Source organism: Danaus plexippus, chromosome 26 (genome assembly GCF_018135715.1).
Source record: "Danaus plexippus chromosome 26, MEX_DaPlex, whole genome shotgun sequence".
NCBI classification, from domain to species: domain Eukaryota; kingdom Metazoa; phylum Arthropoda; class Insecta; order Lepidoptera; family Nymphalidae; genus Danaus; species Danaus plexippus.
In genome coordinates, this window is record NC_083554.1 from 47,820 (window position 1) to 72,583 (window position 24,764).

Genomic DNA, 24,764 nt, shown 5'->3' on the forward strand with positions numbered 1-24,764 from the left:
GTACTTTTAAATAAAAGTCCATATTTAACAATTGCGTTATTTTAGTTTATGGAAGTCTACTCGCACCGAGTCTGCGCGGAAACATCGCGATAAAACTAACTCTGATCATTAAAATACTACGTTCAATAACAACAGAAATTAAGAACCAGCCAGAGAGCTATGATCAAATTTGTAATTTCGTATAAAACAACTACCTTATTATTGTCAGTCATGAATTTAAATGAGATTTAAGGAAAGAAAATAAATTAAATGAGGTGAGGGTAAGTAAACCCTTTATGATAATTCTGGCGATATTTGACAACAGATCGCTTAAAAACTTCGTAAGGGTGTAGTTGCCGTCTTTGTGAGATCAAGTGTTAAAACAGCTTATTTCAATGTTATCATTGTATAATGGTACAAAGTATGAGCAATATCTGTCAACAAAAAAAGCCTTTTATTTGTCACGGATTCTCACGACATAAGCTGCTCAATATTAAGAAAAGGTCAAGTTTACCGAGCACTTTCCAGAGTGAAAATTTAAGAGAGGATGCAGTGCATCATTATCATCAATCCAAACTAAATCAAGAGAAAAGTTTTAAAGTGGAATATGACAGACAATCCACGTCATACCTTCACTATACTTAAATAAAAATACAAATGAAAAAAATAAACTATTTTTGATAAACAATATTAAATAATTTCTGTCTAAAGAAAGTGATGACTTCCATCAATTATGGAAATGTTAAAATGAAAGGCATGTCTAATATTTTCAATATTGCGATTTTATTCGTTATTGTTGACGGCGTGATAGTTTAAATTGATTCCCTGTCAAACGGCCTAAACTTTTAATAAAAAAAACAATATACACTTCTAAAGTAAACGTAATTAATATTCCCTTAGTTATAGATAAAACTGCAATATTTATGATGATGATAATGATATAACTCGATTATTATTAATACGAAGAATTTGCCTAAGGTGTGAATGGGAATAATGAGACCAGATAGAAGTATCTGACACATGAATTAAATCCTAAACGAAAATTGTCTTTACCTAATAATAATTAAATTAGATATATGTACATACATTTACATATTATCACTAATAATTGGACCTCTTGTCCGCGCCGAGATGAAAATTAATTTATTATAAACATAAAGGAATACATTTAAATTTTAATCTATAATAAAACCGATGACGGACAAATATATATAACATAACAAAATAATACGACAAGCTGAACGACATTTTAATGAGCCATTAAATCAGATGTAGTCAATAAACTTGTATGCACTGTTTAATAAGACACAAAATAAAGTTTTTTTTCTCAAGCGTTTGTTTTTGTCCGGGACGCTCCTCCAGACTGGTCGGCACCGGCTCCTCGTCTCCCTCCTCCTCCTACTCTCCGAGGACGGCGACGCTCCTCAGTCCTCAGTCCTCGCTCAGTCCGCGCCGAGTCCTCGCTCGGAGCGTCGTGTCGGCCGTCCGTGTGATTATTCGCGGCGGGTTTTATCGCGGTACACACTCACGATCTCCGATCACTTTATTCAACATCGGTGACGTTATTGCATTTTTTAAAGTTCTGATACTTTCGATAATATTGAAAGGCGACCGGTCGTGTATCAGGTGTAGTGTCAGTGACGAGGATGTCCATGCGTCTGAAGGCAGTTCGGGGCGGCGCGTGTGGCGCGGCCAGGTGAACCATGGCGGCGGCGCTGGCGCTGGCTCTCGTCTCGCTGGCGCTGGCGGGCCCCGGCGTGGGTGCCGGGCTGGGCCCGGAGCTCGCCGCGGGTCTCTCATGCCCGGCCGCAGGGTGTACGTGCTCGGAAGGAGGCACGCGCGTGTCGTGTCGCGCCGCCGGCCTGGGCGCGCTACCTCCGCTATACGACCGTCTGGTAGTACTGTGAGTACAACAGAATCTACATACCAAAGCCGTTGCTTACTTCATGAACTATTAAGTGTCTTCTATCGCTTTTTTCATTTCAATTAATTAGAATTTTTAATAGAAAGTATGTGAAATGAAACATACGGTCTTACAGACGGCAGTCTTTAACGTGACATTTGGACATTACTATGACTAGGTATGTTACAATATATAACACTAATACTACAGATAGCTCGCTTTCATTGAACAAGAACTGCGACATATATTTTTTATATCGCGTTGATGTCTTTTGTTTACAGTGAACTTTTTTATCAACACTTTATCGGAGTATTCACTATTAAAATCACTAAATATTTATATAAATATTATTTGTAAAGAACGACACCACGACTGAGAGCTTCGGAGCAAGTCTTAATATCGAACATGACATCCCAACAACATGAATTATGGAACAAAGTATATTTTTTATCAAAAACTTTTGCTTACGAGAAACGTGTTCAGAGCAGATGATGTTAATACGCTGCGAGATCTATCTTTATATTGATCAACTTTTCCAAGAACATAGATCCTGTGGTCCAGGCGTGACGTCATCCCTTGTGTTCTATTATGTTTTAAATTAATATCCATGCAGTGATCCAAGATTATTATCTACTTTAATATTTATTGGAGTATTTTATTTGTTTTCTATTCCCATTAAACAAATGGTTTCCAATGTGACCTGCCTCTCGTTTAACCAAAATATCAATTAATACACTTTTTTTTATTTATATCACTTCACGAGCTGTTGCCTTCAGCTTTGAACGAACATTAAATCCTCTTTCATATACGTATTATCATCATTATTTGGTTTCATTCGATTTCTCGAAAATCCTTTAAACAAATTCAGACTTGTTTAGAATGAAAGTGTCTCAGGACAATGCTGTTTCGATTTAAAAAAAATATTAAAATAGTCTTAGCTAGTTCCTATGACATTATCTACCACCGAGTAAATTCCCGTCAAAATTGGTCCTTCCGTTCCAGAAATTTGCAGGAACAAACAGAAAGAAAGGTAACGAACAAAAAATCAGACAACAAAATTGCATGTGTTGAAGTTATCAAATATATAGCCTTTAATGAAATGCCCTGATTCTAATAACAAACAGACACTTCAATTTCATTTATTAGTATCCTATAGGAAGCCAATGTTCGAATTGTAACATAATTGTTTCTGTTTAAATATTTACGCTAGGAAGACAGGGCGATATGATTAGTTAGCAAGTTGTTAAACAACTTTTAACAAGGCACATATTTCATGAGCAGAGAGGGCAAAGGTCTTATTTTAATAGATTTGCGTAAGTTGTACTTAATATTATATAGAAGATAGTAGGGCGGATACGAGCCTCTCGCTGTGATTGATGAGAGTGACCAGAAAACTGAGAAGTGAGGAGATAGAAGGAGGGGTTCCTGGTGATTAAAAGGACGCGGCGCTAACGACATATCCTGATTATAATATGCGTTAAAAGGTTTTTTTGGATAAATTTACTATAATTTAAATTGAATATACGAAATCCACAGCTTCAGAGACATAAAATGTTTTCAATGAAGTTTTGAAATTTTAATTTCTAAACCTTAAAGATTCACCTTTGCTGATAATGTAAGGGAAAAAGTTTGGTATTATTTTGTTTCTTGTAACATTTACTCATGGACATGAACATGAACAGAAAGTGCAACAACATATAAGAAAATAATGTTGTTGAAGTTGAAGTCGAAATTAATGAAACTTTTTTATATGCTGAAATCAGAACACTTGTCAGATACAGAGTGTTGTTTACTAAAGTCAGTTTTAATGAAAAACATTTCCTCTTATCACGAGTTACTCGATATCAATTCATTGTCAGTGTTTCTCAACAGAGCGAAGGTGATTCCATAAATGGTTATCAAAATTTGACCTTAATATTAAACAAATACAATCAATTATTTTATAACTAATCTAAACACGGTTCTAAGCTAAGTAACTTTCATCAACATTTTCAGTTATTGTAGTATCTTGTACATTATGTCGTTATTTTCAAGCTTAATCAAGGATCCGACTACCTTTTCTATTTTAATTGTATGACACTCGCAACGTGTCTAAACAAGTGTTAAAGGAAATAAAAAAATATATAAAATACTACTATATAATCTTTTTATGAAATCTTTTAATGTAATAATAACTATATAGGCAGCTTGTTCGCTTCCTAGTTCATATTAAAAAAATTAACAATAAATTTACTTACGATAAAATATCACTATATTTCGGTTGCTCGCTCGACCCATAGATATGAAAAGTAGGTCAAACAATATCATGATTTATAATGGTGGTATTTCATAGAAGTGTCTGAAGTATAATTAATTATTTATAATCAGAAATCAAGAGAGCTCAATGAATTGTAATACTGCGTAAATAGTACATTTAGAGTTTTGTAACCTGAATAATCTAAAGTCAATAGTGTCCTGTGGTGTATCATCGGACGGCGTAACGAGATCGAGGCTGGCTATTTATAGAACTCGGGGTAATCTGCTGCAGGATGCACCTCGTCGCCCCCACAACACCCTCTAGGACCATTTGCCTCCTCATCCTCCTTCATCCTCATTCCCTGCCCCTTCCAGTAATATCACGCCAGTTGAGGACGGTCGCCCTGCTATCTACTTGTCCATTCGAAGGCTACATCTTGTTGCAAGTTGAATGTTGATAACGTGCTTAGCGGCGCATCTTTAGCTAAAATAATAACGACTTTTTCAGCATGAAGCTTCTGAAATCACCGTAAATATTTAAAGTCGAGGTCAAGTCCAACAAATTCCAAGGTTTATTGAATTCCTAAGAATAATAATGTTTGTTTTAATACCTCGCCCTCTTCTTAAATTAGTTTCTAACGCTTTGGATACACACTCGTACATTATTATGAAATCTCACACCACAGATAATTCCAAAGGGAATGTTATCACACATCATATTAATATAGCCAAGAGAAAATTACGCTCCTAGGCCCTAATAATTTACTGATGCTAATATGTGATTACCAGTAATTTGTTGTGAACTGACCTGAGTGATATTAACGAATCTTCGTATCAATCCGATTTAGATTCATTCCAATGGAAAAGGCACCAGTAATTGTCCGCTTATTATAATAATGAGAGCAGTTTGTACGAGGAAGCCGATGAAACTGATTCTTGCTGGATTGACAAACAATCTCTCGCAAGAAGATCTATCAAAGCACTGCCGTTGTCTACAGACCTTAAAAACTAGTAAATTACAAAATATTATTATGAAGTAAACACAGTTGTTGGCGGAGTAGGGCGAGATTAGTTATAAATGTTGTAAATAAAAAAAAAATTCTGTAACATCAGCTCTCATGTTAGTAATTTCATTATATTGTAAAGAACATTATGGCACTAACGGACTGGATTATTCCATTTTAATAAATAAAAACATGATGCTCCAATTAGATATCCGAGTATTGTGCTGTTTTCTTTATAGATTTAGAGCAGGTATGTTCGGAAGAAAATCAATACAATAACAGTAAACGGGAGCTGAGAAAACAAATAAGGAAGTAGCGAGATGTTCTGTCAGGAAGTGAGAAAATACGCGTCCGAGACATGTTGTAACTCATTGATAAATTTATAAAAAAGCTATAATGATTAAAACTGTTATCTGAAATATTTAATACATTAATAATAAATAAAAGGCTGTGACAGATACACTTAAATAAAGTACAACATATGTACGTGCATCAAGAGAACTAGTAATTCTTTTAGGTAGAAGCACAAAAGAAAAACAGTCTAAAATGTTCTAGGCTTAAATGAAAGCCGGTGAATCGGGCACTAAGCTAAGGTATGTTACTGGTGAGCTCTCAGTTCATAAAATATATTTTGGCTCCGACCCAGAGAGAGGCGGTTAGCGAAAAGTGGTCACCACATGGTCACTGAGCAGATAAGGAAATATAAAGAATAATAAAAAAAACCTATTCCACACTGCTTATGTCTCGCCGACACGAGTACAGTCGAGGCAATCCGTTATTGTCAACTTTGAGGGCGAGACTAAAACTTACACGTTTAAAAGTTTCTTAGATGGAAAAAGAAATGAAAAAAAGGTTCAGTTATAAATACAATCACCGCATTAATACCGGAAAAACTAAGATAAAGCAATTAGCCTGCCCATTTATACGTGCTTTAATCAAAACGGAAAGATTTCGTTTGTTTGAAATAGTTACATTATAAAAATTAGGAACTGCCGCAGTAGCTCACGCGTTTGTAGCAAGTGATTAAACTAATTTTTAAGTATTTCACACTTCTTTATGTACTCGGAATCAATTCTAAAGTAATATTTTAATATATACTTGTAACATAAGAAAACTACCTGTCATATTAAAGTACAATCTAAACAAAGCTATAATAATGAAGTACACCTTCTATTCGAAATTGATTAAATAAACCTTCTATTCAAACTATTTATCTAAACCAATAGAATTTTAAGTGGTTATGATGAAGCTCCGTTCCAAAGACACTGTCGACACCAAACTGCCGTCACCACCCGATCTATAATTTAGAAAGTATTAAAAGTAAATAATAAGAACATCACGAGATAACCTGAGCTCGGGTCAGTCAATAAGTACGCTCAGCAGATGATTATTATACGACTCTCAAAATTGATTTTAATGTATCATCTGTGAGCGTTGACTTTGGGATTTTGAATAAACTAATTATTTATAATACTATGACACAGATATAATTGTCGGACATATAACCGGAAGGGATGATCTTATAAGCGTGTCAGTGTCAATGGTAGCCGCTGGCTCGTGATGGAGTCGCTCGGAGACTCACCGACTTTGTCGTTGTAATTCAAGGGCTTTACTTTAAGTTGACTTTCACATCTCATTTTTGTTTTATAATTATTTTCATAGCATTCCTTTTACTATGAAAACTAAAATAAAGCGAAAGGAATTCGCGCAACTTCAATTTTTTGTAATGTTCCTTGTAGCGTAATAAAATTTGGTGTTGCTTCTCATTATGATGAAATGTTTAAGGTTACCCAATGAAAGATTGCTGTAAGTATTAGATATTAAATTGGCTAGTGAAGGGTGCGCGTGGGGTGTCGGTGTGTGGGGGGTGGGCGGTAGGGTTACTCCGGGGGTAGGAGATTGGTGGGGAGGCGATGATGGATGACGGCAATATCTCGCGCTCGTTATCACCCGAGCGAGCTCCCTGTGGACAATTAATAAAAATAATATGTATTACATATTTACTGAAACAATTTGAATTTTCTTGTTCACTGTAAAATAATGTTGACTCACAATATTCTTTCTCTTTATAAAAGAGGTTTTAATTTTCTTTTTGATTTTGGTATTCGTAGTACTTTAATTATAAGATTTGTAAAATGTGATGAATATTAATTATAAATTTATTTGTGTTTTAATCATCGAATATTTAATTAATTCTCTTAAAGTAAAAGTTCAGTAGGGTTTTGTTTTTTAAATTTTTAATGACCCTTTTATTGTGCCTAAGTCAGACAACAAATTAAGTTTTATAATTTATGAGTTTTGTCGTGAAAAGTACTTTGGTTAATTGGTAGTTAATTAAGGCGGTCATCTTGCAGTTCCAGAATATAAATGACATTTACGAATTAGTTCTTATAACGAACCAACCTCTATTTGCAGCAAGGTTTTAATAATCATCATAATGACGGGGGTTCTTTGGTACACTTAATTTGTATTCTATTTATTTTGTCTCAATTTGGAATTTTTGTCATAAACACTTGTCCGCTATAGATAAGGTACTTTTTGTATATCTTCAGCTTTACATTTTTTCCTTTATATCAAAAGATAATTAAATAATAGTAAAAACAAACGGGCAACACTTATTATTTAATAAATTAAATTTAATATATATGTCGGAGTAGGAAGCACTTAGTCGTTTTTGAAAAGAGTAACGTCAGCATAATTGACCTGATGACTATATTCTAGAAGGTCGTCCGGATCTCAGACTCTTGAAGGTAACCTCGTAAATGGTTTGATGAACACCTTACTTCGAAGAGGTCCAATCCCTGCAACGGCTCGAGCGAGACTCCGCGTAATCTATACTCTCGCCTTTATTTATACTAACATTGTTGTGACAACACTTGCACAGGTGGCTCCGCAGGTGGTTATGCAGGTGACCCCTGATAATTTCAACTACCCTCAATTATTAGTTATTCAAATAATAAGAATTGCGCCGATTCGGCCATTCTGACGGTTGGTGCGCGCTCTGCACCATCCTGCAGTCCTAAAACTTTTTTTGCTATATTGCGTTTGCAGCCGATGTGGTTAAGTACGTGACGTACTTGATTAAGATTCTCTGGTCACCTGAGAAGAGAAAGACTGAATTTTCCTATGGGAATGCGTCATTTTCCCGGGCTAAAAAGTAGCTTATATCTTTTCTCGGGTATCAAAATATCTCCATACCAAATTTCGTGCAAATTGTTTCAGTAGTTTAGGTTTGATTGAGAAACAGACAGACAGAGTTACTTTCGCATTTATAACATTAGTATGGATAGTATGATGAAAAGTAGCCAAGGTTATCTATATTATTATCCTTTAATTTCCTATGTATTGCCTATCAATAAAAAAATACATTGTTTCGTTGTCATATTCCATAAAAAACATTCGTGTAAGCGTAACCTCAAGACAAACAGGGTTACTTTCGCATTCATAATATTAGTGTGGTAGTAGGGATATTGGCGATTAAAATAACTAGGTAGGTACGAATCGAACGCGAGTGAAGCCACAGGCAACAGTATTAACAAAAATGACGAATTTTCAAGCAAACATTAATCTCCTCTATCAACCATTCTACGCCTTCTACCCTTTTTATTCGCTATAAAAAGTGGCCTATGTTCTTTCGTTCCTCATTAAGTATCTAAATACAAAGTTTCACTGTTATATTTCCAAAAATGTCGATTTTCCATACGAACAGTCATCCCCTCTTTTTACCCATTCTCCCCCATTTTTTGCGATAAAAAGCCTATGTTGTTCCTCGGGGTCTATTCTATCTCTGTACCAAATTTCATCAAAATCGGTTCACTGGTTTAGGCGTGAAAGCGTCACAGACAGACAGACAGACAGAGTTGCTTTCGCATTTATAATATTAGTATGGATAATAAAAATAACATATTAAAACTTATAACCTATACCTAAGACTACATGATTGCCTCTATGTTAGGATAGCAATCCCATTCCATGGCTTGTTTGGTATCAGGAATCTTCTGGTTCACACTGCTTGGTGTTCGTTCCGCGGAGTCAGCGGCGTCACTTGTTATATGATATTTTATCTATACAACGATGTTGCCCCGGCGATGCTCATTTATTTTTTAATATGTTGCCTGTGCGTAACAACCCTCGATTATTACTAATTCAAATAATAACAATTGCGCCGATATACATTTATTTGTTTCGCTACTTATCATACAACCCGATACTTTCAAACAGAAATTAAAATTAAATGTGTAAGTATTTCATATTGTACAAAAATATAACAATATTAATTAAATAATATATTACTGTGTTAATTAATTTTAACGAATGATGTCATGAGAATTGCTGCTGGAGTTTAATATTTTTCCTATTACATTATATTTTAATATCTAGACTTTAACAAGATTCCTGTTTCCAAATTACCAGATGACTATTTTAAATGTAAGTTTCCAAATTAGAGGAACCGAAACAATACTATTATATTTCTTTAGTCTTAATGATGTTGGAAGTAGTTTGTTGAGTAAGTATTGATTTCTTTTCCGGGATAAAGCGGAAACTGAACTTTATAAAAGTATTTTACTGCAAGAAACAGAACAAACCCTTCTATACAAGCTGGTAACCCAGGAATCGTTCAGTAATCCATCATAGTTTTCTTACGTTGAAATCGCTACTACATTCGAAATATTACACACGTAACTATTTGCAAGTATAATAAGTTCTTATTGCTATAAAAGTAAATAGGTTTATGAAAATTAAGTTAACGCTTTTACTTAGTTTATTTTTTAATGAATTATGTACGGAATTGAACACAACTAAAACATGTAACAATTAGATTTTATTATAAATATATTTGTTTCAGTGACGTCTCTGGCAACAACATCAGCGCTCTACCGAACGACGCACTGCTGCCCGCCGCTGGACTTAGAGACTTGTAAGTAACAGTCTCATTACGTGCACTTAAAGTTTCTTTAGAACTGTATTTATCTTGAACTCAGCGAAATAGATTCATAATTTGGGGGCAAAATAATATATTAGACGCTAACATAAAGCAGCCACGAAAATGGAAGCAGGAATTATGCAAATACGATTAACGTTAGACTCGAGATTACTTCGCAAATACGACAGAAAGCAAACCGCTTCACCGGCGACTAGAAAATTTAATGTTCCGTAGAATAATGATACGTAACCGTCTATATAATAATATTGTAGCCTTAATATAATAATATTATAAAAACAATGTTTCAATTTCAAAAATTTATATTATAATAATTTGGGTAAAGTTCAAGTTAACGTGTCGTCTATATGTCAGGAACCTGTCGGCCAACCTGCTGGAGGTGGTGTCGGCGACCTCCCTGGTCAGCTCTTCCGTGGCTCGCCTATGGCTGGACCGCTGCGGCCTGGCTCGTCTCCCGCCTCTCAGCATGCCGCGCCTCCATCACTTGTGAGTGTGATCACACTCATGATACATAACTCTTATGTAGTCTTACATGCAGTGTCGATCGATCGCGTCACATTGAACCCGGGTCGCCCTGATGACGATGACCTCAGCAGTTTCATAGTCGTCTGCACCGCCCGACGTTCCTATGATAGATCGATTATAAATTATTCATGTCGCCTGGAGCCTGCTGGTGGCCGCGTGTGCTGTGTGGTGTGACGTGTGACGTGTGTGGAGTGTGGACATATTTTTTTTGGTCGATGTAAATCTCCGATATTGCCTCGTCACCGGCCGACGTGTGGCTTTAATATCATTCAAATTAGCTCCGCTATATTGAACGAACCCATCCCATTTTCCTTTCCGAAACAAGATAATAATATATCTTTTCAATAAGAATCCATCAATTTCCTTCAAATTTATTATTCCCTTTCATATCTGCTCGGATTTCTGTTCGTTTTCTGTTACAAATTTATGATTAATTTATTGTATTAAAAATAGTATCGGCTCGCATGAGGAATTATTTTATAGCTCGAAGTCTCATAGGTGATTAATATTTGTTATTTTATGGACGTTATCTCAACTGAAACTCCTCGACGTAGAAACTATGACCTCGACCACTATTCGAAACATAGCCAACTAAACAGTACTTTAAGAGCACTGCGATGTGTTTGTGTTAGGTTTAAACAGATATTGACAATTGTATATTGTGATGCAAAGTTGAAACCTAGGATACACATAATGATATAAAATCAATCGAACCACATTACATTTGACATCTGACTTTAACGCCCCGGTAACGCGATTAAATATTTCCATTGAATTGAAAATATATCTATCAGTAAAAGACAAGGATTGTGTGAGGCGTTATGTCTCCTATTCAAATTCTTTATACGTGAATAGCTCTGCCATCACAGATATATGTACACTACTGTATTATAAAATCCTTTCATTTTCTCTAGTTCACAATATTTAGAGGATGTAAAGACATAAAGAAGTTTTTATTTTAATTTAAAATAAACATAATTATGTTAATATTGTTACGGAAATATCATGTCTTGTTCCGTCGTGATACCTACATTATTAAAATTAACAATCATAAGAAAATTATTGTGATCAGTAAAATTAACCTCAACAATTGTAAAGAAAAAAATATTTACAATAAAGAAAATAAGAAGCGCACCAAAATAAAAGAAACAATAGTGGTAGCAATATATACAAAACGACTGACGAGCGTTTCATTCAAAAGTGCACACACATGTCAAATATGTTATTTTTTAATAATTTTTACGTATATCTTTGTATATATTCTAACTGTGTCGTGTATGGCAGTCGGTACACCGAGTAAAATGGCAGTTATTTTACTATTTACGAAGCTCATTACTTATAATAAAATACAAAGATCAAAGATATCCGGTTTAAGATGTTATTATATTATAATTTATCTTTAACAAATCCGTCTCTAAACACCTCCCATTGCTTAATCTTTGAAACTTCATTTCATTCCTTTAGCAAGCACAGTAGGTTCCTTAACTTTGCATTTTTTTTTCTCTTGACCTAGTGTTACAAAAATCTTAAATCATGCAACTTTAAAGTACTAATGTGTGTAGAGATGAATATGCTGAAGACGGTACATGTCACGACGTTATGTGAAGCGGTCGGTCTCTAACCTCCGTCTCCACTCTCAGTCATCGGGGTCTGGAAAAAACGCTTCGTCGATTCATTCGCGTCACAAAGGTCGTTCACTTGAATTCCTCCAAATAACGGACACGTTCTATAGAGAGCGAGCACAATCATTGGACACCATTAATTAAGAGAGACACGTTGACACCGAACGACCGTTCAGACACTGGTACGGTCGAGAGTTGTGTCGCTTCGATGGTTGGGAAATAGAGGAAGATATTACGAAATTCGTGTAAATTAATGAAACTGTCCCTTGCGTTTACTAACAGTGCTAACAGCTGGGCTTCTTATACTCGAGCGTCTGAAACAGAGTTTAATACAAAAAAATTCCAATTAAACATTTGTAATAGAAGTGTTTAGTTTTTATTTTTAAATTCAGGGTTATAAAATATCCACACGTTATGTTTTAGGAAGTCAACTTTGGTCTGTTCTCGGTGACGGTCATTTTTTATAACAAGACTAAATCATAAACAATAAACTTGAGTTTACGAAAAGCTATAAAAATATATTAGATGTGATTTCAATGTTTTTCCTTGAATGTTTAAAGACTTTTGTGGTATCAAGTAGTATCAATCCTACGCTTGACTCGTTCAATAAAGGATAATTTTCTTCAAACAATATATTATTTGTCATCAGTCCTCTTTCTCTCTGACGGACATAATGTGAAGTATTGCTATCATTAAACATTTTATTTATAAATTACATTTCGTTGTTTTTCTTTCATTTTTGTATAATCATATAATTTTCCTATTTGTTTTTCTAGAGTCGATAAGCAGGTATATATGTTTCATTTAAGCAGCCATCGTGTCTTCCTAGACACTGCTTACTTATGCATATGTGTTATTGTAAAACTGTTTAAAAGTGAAAGTTCCTCTTAAATATTATAATATAACTCAATGTTTCAGATCGTCACAAGTTATAAATGGTCCGCTGACTAGTACAGAGATACTTCTACTAGTAGTAAGCAGTCAAACATGTGCCTAATTATATTATATTATGAAGACTTGGTTATAATTATTTTTGTTCAGAGTTTGTTTTTATATAAGGCTCTGTCTACACGACTATAGCGATACTGTTACATTATGGCTTTTATATTTTGTTCCTTTTTGGTACAACTGATGCAATTATTTTTTAAATAGCATTCTAACAACTTATTTAGTATTTGATTCCCATTAAAGATATAATTTATAACGATAATGAAACCCGGTCAACACAATGGAGGCGTAAAACTAATCTGAATATGAGACGGAAGCGACTGTAAAGTGATCATCAAGGAACCTGAACAAACGATTTCATTGAACTTCGGTAAGAGTCTTGTATATTTCTAGTCCATAGCAAAAGGACCGGGGCGAAGACTCGCACACGCGACCTCCGTCTAGGGCCGCGGGCAAATGCAAATGCGTGTGAAGCGAGTGCGCGAGGTCGCACTACAACACCAACACTACTACTACTACAAAGGTTACATATCGATAAATACGACTTACTATTCAATATCAGCGACCGACGCGTGTGAGCGAAATTACCGCTCGGAGCTTTAAAACGCGACTCAGTTACGTTTCGCAAAACAAGACGCGGACGTAATGTTGATGATAGAATTAAGGTCGTTTGATACGAGCACACACGAGACGGGGTTTGAATAGATTACTATTGAAATTACACCAAAATATCGCTGCTATACGGTAATATGTTTTTGAGACACAAAATATGTCGGGGCGGAGCGCGCTGTGGCGTTAAATGTGATAAATAGCACTACTTATGTCGTCTACAGAGACGCACTGTCGGTGGAAGGGTCGAGGGAGGAAGGAGGATCCGAGGGTTTAGAGTATCACGGGTTGTGTACAAAAAAGGACAAATTTGATTCAAGACTCGGTTATGGTACAATGTTCAAACAGCATTCCGTTCTAAAGCTAATGTCAAATGTGTCAATTTGATTTTGTATTAGCAATACGTAATAAGCGACACAGACTAGCTATTTAATCTCAAACTGAATGGATATAATGATCAGTTTCGTCTTTAGGAACACTGCTCGTATAAATTTTTAATTTTCGCAACATATTTTTTACTACTATCAATATTAAAATGTCCCTAATTCATAATTGTTTCCGACCTGTACCCCACTCGCCGCTCGTCCTACGTCTTCATTCACACAATTCGTACCAAAACTCACTCCACGAACATGCGATCCAAAATAAACAACAATATTTTTAATGTTGATCACTTTGTCCTCGATGATTTAAAAAATTATTTTATATTGAACTTGTTTTAACATTATTAGCTTTATTTTTGATGCCATAAGGTCGATTCTCTCTTTAATTTCAATAACTGCTGTCGTGTTTATGATTTTCGAATTTTAGTTTATTTTACTGAAGAAGCCGTTTATTTTAATTACAATAGTTCTGTGAAATCAACCCACCCACACACACGACACTATCTTGTGAACCGTGTTGTCTCCCTACCATTCTTATCATTGCCAGTATCATATCACTGAACATCTCATGGTGGTAACCATCGTCGGCAGGTCGGTCGAGGACAACTTTCTATCTGGCTTGTCGAAGGGTTCCCTGTCCGAATGCCGTTCTCTGAGGGTGCTCCGCCTGTCCCGGAACAAGCTGTCCGAGGTCCCGACCGCCGCCCTCGCCACGCTGACTCGTCTGCAGGCACTGTACGTAAAATGATACTCTTTAATATTAAGTATATAATATCATACCTTTATAATCCCAATATAATAAGTAATATTAGTAACGGCATGTTATTGTCATTACGTCGTATGTTTGACCTAAAGCATTCTCAGAAATAAATATGTAGGTTATTGGTATTCGCAAGATATAAGCATGATTCTACATATTACAATAATAAACACACCTTGGCACACCGTACACACAGTAAGATCTCTATCGTAATAGAGCATACCCACGCGCCGGCGCCCTGGCGGCGTCTCTACATTGAGACATAATAAATTACATTACCAAAAACATTTTCCGGTATTCAAATATATCGCTCAGCGCAGACGCCATCAAACATATTCTACACTCAAAACAATAGTAAATATGTCAATCTGTCCCTTTTAAAATGTTATAAACGATCCTTAATAGATAAATCTGTCAATATTAAATGTAAAAGTTCCAACAATCGCCGGTCGAGGCACTAGCAACTTTATTATATTATTTAATGTTCGAAAAGTGTGACGCAAACTTATAAGATTTTTTAAAAACATGGAACCTGCACATTCAAACTTTTCCTACATATTTTTACACAATTTTCTTTCATCAAATATTTTAAAACCATTTTTTTATTTCACCAGCAACTTGGCCGGAAACCTCATCAGCGAGCTGACCGCAACCTCACTGCCTGAACTACCGTCACTGCATACTCTGTTAGTACCACTTGCATAAGACAATTATCCCCAGAAACCCTCGTAGTACATCGGCAGAGCGTCTGCAGGCTGGGTGGTGAGGAGGAGGGAGGGGTGGGGGGATTCAGAGGAGGCTGCGAGGGCGAGGGCGAGGCTGCGGCCGTCGGTGAAGGTGATCAGGTCGACGACGCGCGGCGCCGGAGTGAATGATCACACACGTTATATCACGTAACATTTAGACACGAATACTATAAAATGACGTTCTTGGTTCTTGGTACTAAATACTATAACGTAATGAATGTTCTAAATATATATTAATATTAATTTAATATACAGGAACCAATAATTTTAATCCGCAATTAAGTAGTGTTCAGTTGCCCTAAGGCTCATTAAGATATGTTGAAAACATTGAGAGCCATTTTACGAGAGTTACTGTTTTAGGCCATTGAGAAAAAAATCGGTGACAAATCTCATCATTAAAAATTACTCTAGACTCTAGAAGACCCAGAACACAGGTCATTATAAAAAAATTATGTCATTTTAATGTCCAGAAAGATAAAACCATAAGTTTAGATATTCTGAAGCAAACCTAAAAAATACATTTAATTTTCTTATAAAGCTAATGTCATTTTATTGTTAACGCAAAATGTCCAACAAATTTAAATATTAGTGATAAAAAATATGTTAGGTATATAACTAATATATACAATATATACATAACATTTTTAATGTAACATTAGTCTCCATACCATTAAGACATTACGAAGCAACTGCCCAATTAGAGGCAAATTAAGATGTTCATATTAAGACATGTCACTTTATACAACACTAAGGTAACACGCACTAAGCTCGTCACACTCCACAATCCACACTTCCGCCGTCACTTTCGGAGCACTCGTTTACATCGTCTAGTCTAGGAAATACCTTTGCATATTACCTCATTAACTGTATGCTAAAATATATTATAGTTATAGCGTTCCTCGAAATATATTATATCTACAAGAAAATAAAATTATTTTTAAGTAAAAAGAACCGTCTCCAAAAAACAAAACACGAACTAAAAAGCAAAAAGTCATTTAACACTTAAATACTACTTCGTAACTTAACCTATCTAATAATAAATTCTAAATATCTGCACAAAACTCGACTAAACACCTAATGTAGATAAACGAACACTGTTTTTATTTACTTTCCAATAATATAATTTAATCACAAACAAAATATATACAATTTCTTAATGTCTTATCACCTTTAGAGGTCGGTGCCTTCTACAGATTATTTCACTAAACACTATTATATAGTAATAGAATACTAAATCAAAATATGGTGTTTAAGTGTAAAATTAGAATTTTTTGCTATTTCGTTCCTGTGTTGTTTTTTGTAAGTCGTTTATTTACCTAAAAAGTGATTTTCTTTCTACCTTTTTAATGTTATTATAAAATAGTACGTGGGATAGAGTAGCTGTTTCTAGATGCAGTGATCTTCCTTGCGTGCATCTCGTTTAAGAAAAGTTGAGCTTAAAAGACTGAAATTGTCAAAATTGAACGTAAAAGAGAAAGAAATACAGCATAACCCCTTTGAGAGTATTTTGAGAAAGTCTTTTTCTTTTGCGTGGTTACGTTTATAAAAACAATTGATTTCCCTCAATTGTTTCGATTTTCCTCATTTTATTTTTGCCTTCCAAGTTTTGAAGATCTTATAAAAACCTGATTGATGTAATGCGGTTACTTAATGAGTATTATGTATGCCTACACATTTTAAGGATTTTCCTTATAATTTTCCCAGGATTTCATAATCAGTTCTCCTTGTAATCATCATGCTACCATCTGGGAAGTCTACCTCTGTAAATAAATACTTCGAAATCGGCTGGCGTTGAAGTTACTCGTTCATTTGTAGCACACTAAGTAATGCTAATTTTAGACTGATATGCTTAGTTGTATGGTGTATGTAGTCACGTGACATCAGGTTTAGAATGCACCGCCATTATGTAAGCACATCTGTTGTTTTAACACACTTTTATGTTTCTCTCTGAGCTGATGCCGAAGTCCACGCAGATGAAGGAGAAAAAATAAGTAGGAGAATAATCATAAACATTCAAATCATTTTTTGTTAAATTAAAGATGGACAAAGTCACTGTCGCAGGTAGTTTTAACTAGTTGTTATAAGCTCCGCATTCATCTTTATATGATACATTATTATCCTCAACCTACTATGACAACATTATGATTAACGTTGATCTAAATCGAAGTCTCTACAAGCGACTTTTATAACAGAACTACTCAAATTTACTTCAGACTATAAAGTTTTAAAAACAATCTTATTTAAGATAAAAACTCTTTCAATATTAAAAGTTATTACTTTGTCTGACATGTCATGGAATGTTAATTAAAGTAAGTTTCCGCTAGGGGGAGAGATTCATACTTAATAGAGACAAAATATATGCAAAAAAATTGGCCATTTTATATAATAAAATATTATTAATTCCGATTCAAATATTATACTGTGTACGGGACACGTGTCAGAGATGTATAGGATTACTCGCTGGGTATAAGACCATCATCAAAAAATACATATCTTAGGCTCCCGCGTCGTGGCTCTTTTTGAGTTTCTTTTCGTATTAATTTTCACGAATATTCGTATCGTAATGATAGAGTTCGGTTTCTTCCTTCATGACTATTTTTAAGCTTATATTTCAATATACAAATGGTCGTGTTAACTTTAATGTCGTAGATTTTATTTACATGACGAGTTTATATTCCACGGTCTTTAAAAGATGTCTGTTCCTAACAGTTTCCCCACAGAGTGTTCCAGGTACAAATATTATTTTGACCTAAAAATATCAATTGAGACGATTTCACAATACTGCCAGTAATAGTTTTACTTTTGTGTTTTTAGTACTATTATTTATTTATAAAAAAAAAACAAGAGCTGTTGGAACATCTCATAGTCATATATCTACATATATATAGGATTTCCTCAGTGAAGTCTTTAGATAAAAGATTTGTGTAACACAAATATTCACTTAAAATGCAAATGTAAGTATCTGGTGCTAATAATAAAGAGAATTCTGTGACCCCGAATGACAATGACAAACAAACACATCGTCATGTCCTTTTTTTGTGTTTTAGAATGTTTTCATTGTCGTTAAAACTATAAAACCTTTTCCTACTTCATACATACGAGTGGGGACTACTTTAGGTACAGTCTATTAGAAACACTTAAATTAATTGTACCTGACACATACATTTCCGACAAACTGAATTGCAATGGAACTTACTAATAATTCGAAATAGTCCTGTTTCAAAAATAATTGGAAATAAATGCACAATTTTTTATAAAATATAGACGCATAACCATGAAATGCAACCAATGGTGGACTAGTGACTGTATTTAGCGTTGGATCGACCCTCGGAGCCTGGTGCAGTTAGGAAACGCGGGGGTCGACGGCCTCTAGGGAAACTTTTACAACTCAGGTCTAGAACGACTTGTAAATGGATAAACTCCATATCTCTTTATAAAATAAATTGCAAAATTTAAATAAGTTAAGTAGTGATACAAAAAATACAAATTCTTTTTAGTATGTGGATGTATGTATGTGGTTCCAGAATACTTTTGATTTTAGTTATCTCAAGGGTGTCATAGGAGTATATGTCTAATCCATCACACCAACCCTTCTCAGAACATCGATGAAGCGCTTCGCTGTCTGATTTACGAGGTGCTGCTGGATGTCTCACACCCCCAACTTTCCCCCCGCAACTGTAACCATCACCTCCCCCCTTCCACCTATCTCGCAATCTCGGTACAATCCACCCTCGTGCCCCTTATGACCCTTGTACGATTTTAATCGAATAAATTTAAAGTCATATTTATTCAACTAAATATTTATTTGACTCCAGTAATCTGTATGATATATATTCTTTTAAATCAATAATGGACACGACTATAAGTATATACAGAATACGTCAACAAAACAAAACGCAATAAGTAATTTTTGTTGTGGCGCATGACGTCGCAAGCAGGCTTACTTAATGTTTCAGCGATTTAAATTAGGTTAGGATTAATATTCTTTAACGCAAGTCCAGAAGAGCATGACTCATAGCCGACGGACCGTGTAATGATAATCCTCAATAAGGAATTCAAAAGAGATATCTGCTTATGAAAAGGGCAGTCGTCTTTTGTTTGTCTAGTGTAGCCGCCGGCTGTTTTCGGGACCGGGGCGATCTCTGACGGGTCGCTCGTTCACTACCCTCCATTACCATAACCCGTAGCCGTCCTCGGCAATCCGCCTCATTCATACACAAAGGATGGAATGATCGCCATTACTCAACTCGAGGAAACCTAACTCTACAGAACAGATCACCTCTATAATATTTGTACATACGTAGATCCTGAGTCATAGAATTGTTTTAAAGGAAAACCCTCATTTCTTTGATTTCATTTTCAGAAAAACTGATTTATAAAAATTAGATTACGTTTTGAATATTTTTAATTTACTTATTGCAGTTTTTATTTTCAGAATATTAAAAAAGAATCGCATCACTCATATAGAACAGAGCGCCTTCTCCGGCTGTCCCTCGCTCCGTCAACTGTAAGTAACAAGTAACAAGTTACATTCATAGCAAAGCTTTATCTTATCTGTCTCGTCATATTTAATTACTTTAATAGCTAATCTTTTTAGTCTGTTGTATCGGCTAATTCCTCTGAAAACGAAAGACTCCTTAGTAAGATTAATATAACCTCAGGTCGTCCTGTGCTAAGGGCTTTAACTTTCTAGTATGTGAACTGATATTCAAAATATCGTGATGAAAATGGTTATTTCATTTTAAAATTTACCCTTGATAGATGCCCATCACAATTTAAAACATTCGCTCAAGAAGTTAATAACAATGTGTAATTTTCAAGATTTTCAATGTATTTTCATCCAAACTAAGTTTTATTTTAGAACTATAATTCATTCTTATTTAACTTAAAAGATTCAAAGTCCCCGAGTACGTTGGATTGTAGACATTTGTTTTTAAAATGTATTCACTAAAGTTAAGTTTATTTAATTATTACATTACAGTTTATAGCTCTGGTTTAAATTAAAGAGGTCAAACTTGGGCAGAGGGTAACTGAATGATTTTATGATATATTATTATTATAAATATATTTGAAACTCGTAAAAGATCTAACGCAGCTTCGTCTGGATCACACAACTCTCAGGCTTTACAAAGAGATACGTCATCCAAGTCAATCACCTTATCAATACAAAGCGGCGGGGTTAGGTGCAGGCTATTAAATTTAAAATATATACACTAACAATTATCAATCTCCAAAAGTATTTAATCTCCAAAAAGTAAATAATTTTTTAAACAAAAATATATATTTATTGTAAAAGCAATAGTGTATCGTATGATGCGGTGTAAAAATTCGATATCCTTATAAGATGTCAGTCCATCTGAATACATTCGACGTATAACACATTCCGCTGACCTCGTAAGTGACTATATTAATTTTAGGACAGTTTTATGTCTCGCCGTAAAACAACGGAGTAGTTTATAGTGTGAGTCGCGTTAGTCGACCCCTGGAGATGACTTCGACAAACAGATATTATATTATAAAATAAAACGAGATAACGAGCATTGTACTCGAAATATCAAGGACTATCGCAAATAAATAAACAAAGATTTCATTAAAATAACAAATTTTAAACGGAACATATTTATGGTATCGTCGAAAGTGCGTGTTTCTCATTCCCTACAAATAGCTCATGTCACTATTTACCGAGATATAAAACGTCGAATCGTAAAATAACATCGTTGGAAAGTTCGAATAAAAAAGTTATAACCGAGAGAACCCCCACTTCAGCGTAATTTAAGAATATTGTAAATCTCAGTTTTACATTTACGTTCTAGCTAACAAGTTTTATCTCATAATTTAAAACCTTTAAATTTTATTTCAATATGACGCACGTCAAAACAATAACATTATTTATTTACCTTCAGAAACTTTTCCCTTCTATAACGGAACACTGGTACGGTTTTTTTATATTTTATAAAAATATAAAAAATAAAACAATCGTGAAATAGACATTAAACGACATAAAAAATAATATTTTACAATCGTTATAGGGGAAGCCGCGGAGCAGGTCGCGACACGTGCGGCTTCCGAGATATTTATAAACTCGTAATCATTTTATTTTGTGTCACGTTATAAAACTGTCTCAATTTTAATTGATGTTTTAAATTGTAATTCGATTCATTTATACTGCGGTCTTTTACGCGAGTAGCTACTGTGTAAGTGGCCTGTGTGTTTCCATTAGCGAAACCCTGCCGGGTATTAGTCGCGTGTCGGCGAGCTGTGATAACTCTCGTAGAGTGACACAGCAGGAGAACTCGTTCCAGTAAACTGATTGAACTGTTAACGTTGTCGTTATTAGACTCGGATCTCTGCGTGCTCCGTCTTTAGCGCTAAGTCCTTACACACGTTTGGCATTCAGTGTCGCTCATAATCTTGTCACTTTACGTTTAATCTCATTCTTTTGACGTATATTAAATGATAAACCAGAAATAAAGTGCTTTTGTTGCCTATTTCAGTGTTTATTACTCATTACTCTTAAACTCAATCCTTCGACCCGATAAATTAGTCAGATTTACTGGAATCGTTCGAAATTAATTTAATATTTTAGTAAAGTTATTTTTATCACTTTGACTGAGCGTGTGACGTTGCCTTCATTGTCAAATGCCCATCTTAGGTTCCGTGGGCGAGGTTCCTCACTGATGGGTTGTAGGTACGTCGTTTGTTCTGATCGTGGAGACGAACTGTACTGATAAGACAGCTGCCTCCGTCGCCGCAGTCGGCGCGTCGTGTCTGAAGAAAGGGACGATCGATGCTCCGGGACAGCAGACTGTACCTACTAGAGTCACTGTTCACCAATCACGGAGCCGGTTAATGACTTTATGATATCAGAACCCTCGCTTCAAACAATTAAAATAGTTACAGAACCTTGTTAAGAGTCTTTTAAGTTTTACGTTTACAGATCGATGTTTAAATATTTCTGTTACTAAGCCAAGTGACATATCTGACATTCAAGTAGAAGTGTAACAGTAATTGTAGTAAAAGTAAAATTTTTTTATTTGTCTTAATGAAACTATTGTATGATTTAATGTTATTTTTACATCGTGTTCTACATACATTCTTATTTATTTTATTAAACGAGTGTTTTCGTGGATTCGATATGTTAGTAACACGTCATATAAGCCGCAGACGCAAGCGCTAACCAGAATTGCCTTTTAATTAATTTATGTTCAAACGACGTTGGTTCGAGGTAACATCGCAGTTAATAACAATTTTGTACGCCCAACATAATAATAGTTAATTAATGGGGACTCATTTGTGGATGATTAATATCGTAATTACTTAATAGCATTTAAAATATATTTCTTTAAGTATAATATCCAGAGTATTCATTGGTATGGACGGTAGAGACATGGAATTTAACATATATCCCTGCCGTCCTCTCAATGTGGTACAAAGGAGAGATTAAATATAATTCAAACTTCGACCTTAAACAGAACGTCGGTTTTTGTTTTCACAATGAAAACTAAACCACCTCTCGGCGGTTCGGATCGCTGAGGAATTAATATCTCTGAATATAATCATACTCGCTCCAAATATAGCTTACGTACAGTCAGTAGTATGGGGAACGCAATAACAAATAATCTTTAAATACCTCGTAATGAACACATCCGGCGGCCCGAGGAATTCATTTCGAATTACTCGCTCATTTGATTTATGTCACAATTCTATTCCCCAATAGGCCCTATTAGTTGCCCCTACAGGTTTCTCCCTATGTCTGCACAACTATCGCACACTCGTAGTGTACACAATAACTTAACAGATGACCAAACATGTTAAATTAGGCGTGCGTGTGGTTCACAATGCAAGTTATCGATTTTATCAGTGCCTGGTGTCGGTGGGAGCGCTCTACGACGCGGGGTTATAAAAGTGACAGTCTATTTTTATAAGAGCCAGGAGTGCGAGTGGTCGATGAACTTTAAATTAATTCTATAATTAGTGATGCAAGCATTACGGAGCTTGTGTAGATATTGTGGTAAGTTTGGGCTTCGGCTTTCCGAGCGAACATTAAGCGACTAAGCGCTTAGCTTAAGCTGTAACAATTTAGAAGAAATACTTACTGAGAATTTTTCTCTTTTAATAACAATGTTTTAAAGACGACATTTTAATTCTCCACTGAAGAAGAAGAAGTCCAAAAGAGTCACTTAGACGATAACTAGTCTACATTACTAACCCATGTTCAGATTACTGAAATTTCACATTTTAGTTATTGCATATGATAAGGATATTTATTATTAGCAGCTTGACCTCGGAGAGCCGTTGAAAGCTAATTTTAAGATGAAAATATGAGGACCATGGACAATCAATATGATGATAATTTAATTAAAGTACCTAAATAAAATTAGTAAAATACGAACCTTATGGAGGCCAGGTTACTTTTATTACAACTATTGGTAAATAGAATCATCTCATTAATTCAAAAAAACCGTGCTATAATCCTATTAATATTTTAAGTGTTTGTTTGACACAAAACTTAAAACCTTCCGTTCATCATAAACATAAAAGTTCCATTGATTAGTTTTTATAATCAAATAGAATAAACCCGGCGAATACACGTCGCACATAGAGCTATAAACATTTAAAATGTAACGAGTGTAACAGGGATCTGTCGTCAGTTATGAATTCATGTGTCGTTATTCACAAGGAGTGTTTGATTTATCTCGCGAATGCGAACAATACCTAATGGAATGTGATGAATGCGAGTGGCTGAACACGAACTAGTTTGAAGAGATCCGTGATAGATGAGACTTCAACAAACTAACGAACATGCATTTATATGTGAAGTCTTTTTGATAATTCACATTACATAAAATCAACAAGTAGGATTTCGTTTTTATTATAAATATTATTGGTATATATATTTGATATAATTTAAATCGTTCCCGCAAAGAAAGTATTGACTAATTATTCCGAAGCGAGGAAGGCTTTACATCGCTTCTGATATTTATTTTAATATGTTACGTATTATTATTCGTGACCTTCCGCGACTTATTTCGGAGTAAAATTTTTGGATGTTTCTTTTTCCTCTTCTCCGATCATTTCGTAACTTCTCAGACGAAGCCTTGACACCAT

At 34.9% G+C, this 24,764-nt stretch overlaps 1 protein-coding gene across 1 annotated transcript in view; it reads left to right on the forward strand.

Annotated features, from left to right (window-relative positions):
• The first annotated feature begins 1,437 nt into the window (after positions 1-1,437).
• The window catches only part of LOC116774359 (lutropin-choriogonadotropic hormone receptor), a 31,033-nt gene continuing 7,706 nt past the window's right edge, over positions 1,438-24,764 (forward strand). The window contains exons 1-6 of the mRNA XM_032667070.2: positions 1,438-1,882; positions 9,968-10,039; positions 10,418-10,549; positions 14,742-14,885; positions 15,525-15,596; positions 20,092-20,163. Of these exons, the coding sequence (XP_032522961.1) occupies positions 1,683-1,882; positions 9,968-10,039; positions 10,418-10,549; positions 14,742-14,885; positions 15,525-15,596; positions 20,092-20,163 (692 nt within the window). The 5' untranslated portion in view covers positions 1,438-1,682. The remainder of the gene's footprint in view (positions 1,883-9,967; positions 10,040-10,417; positions 10,550-14,741; positions 14,886-15,524; positions 15,597-20,091; positions 20,164-24,764) is intronic.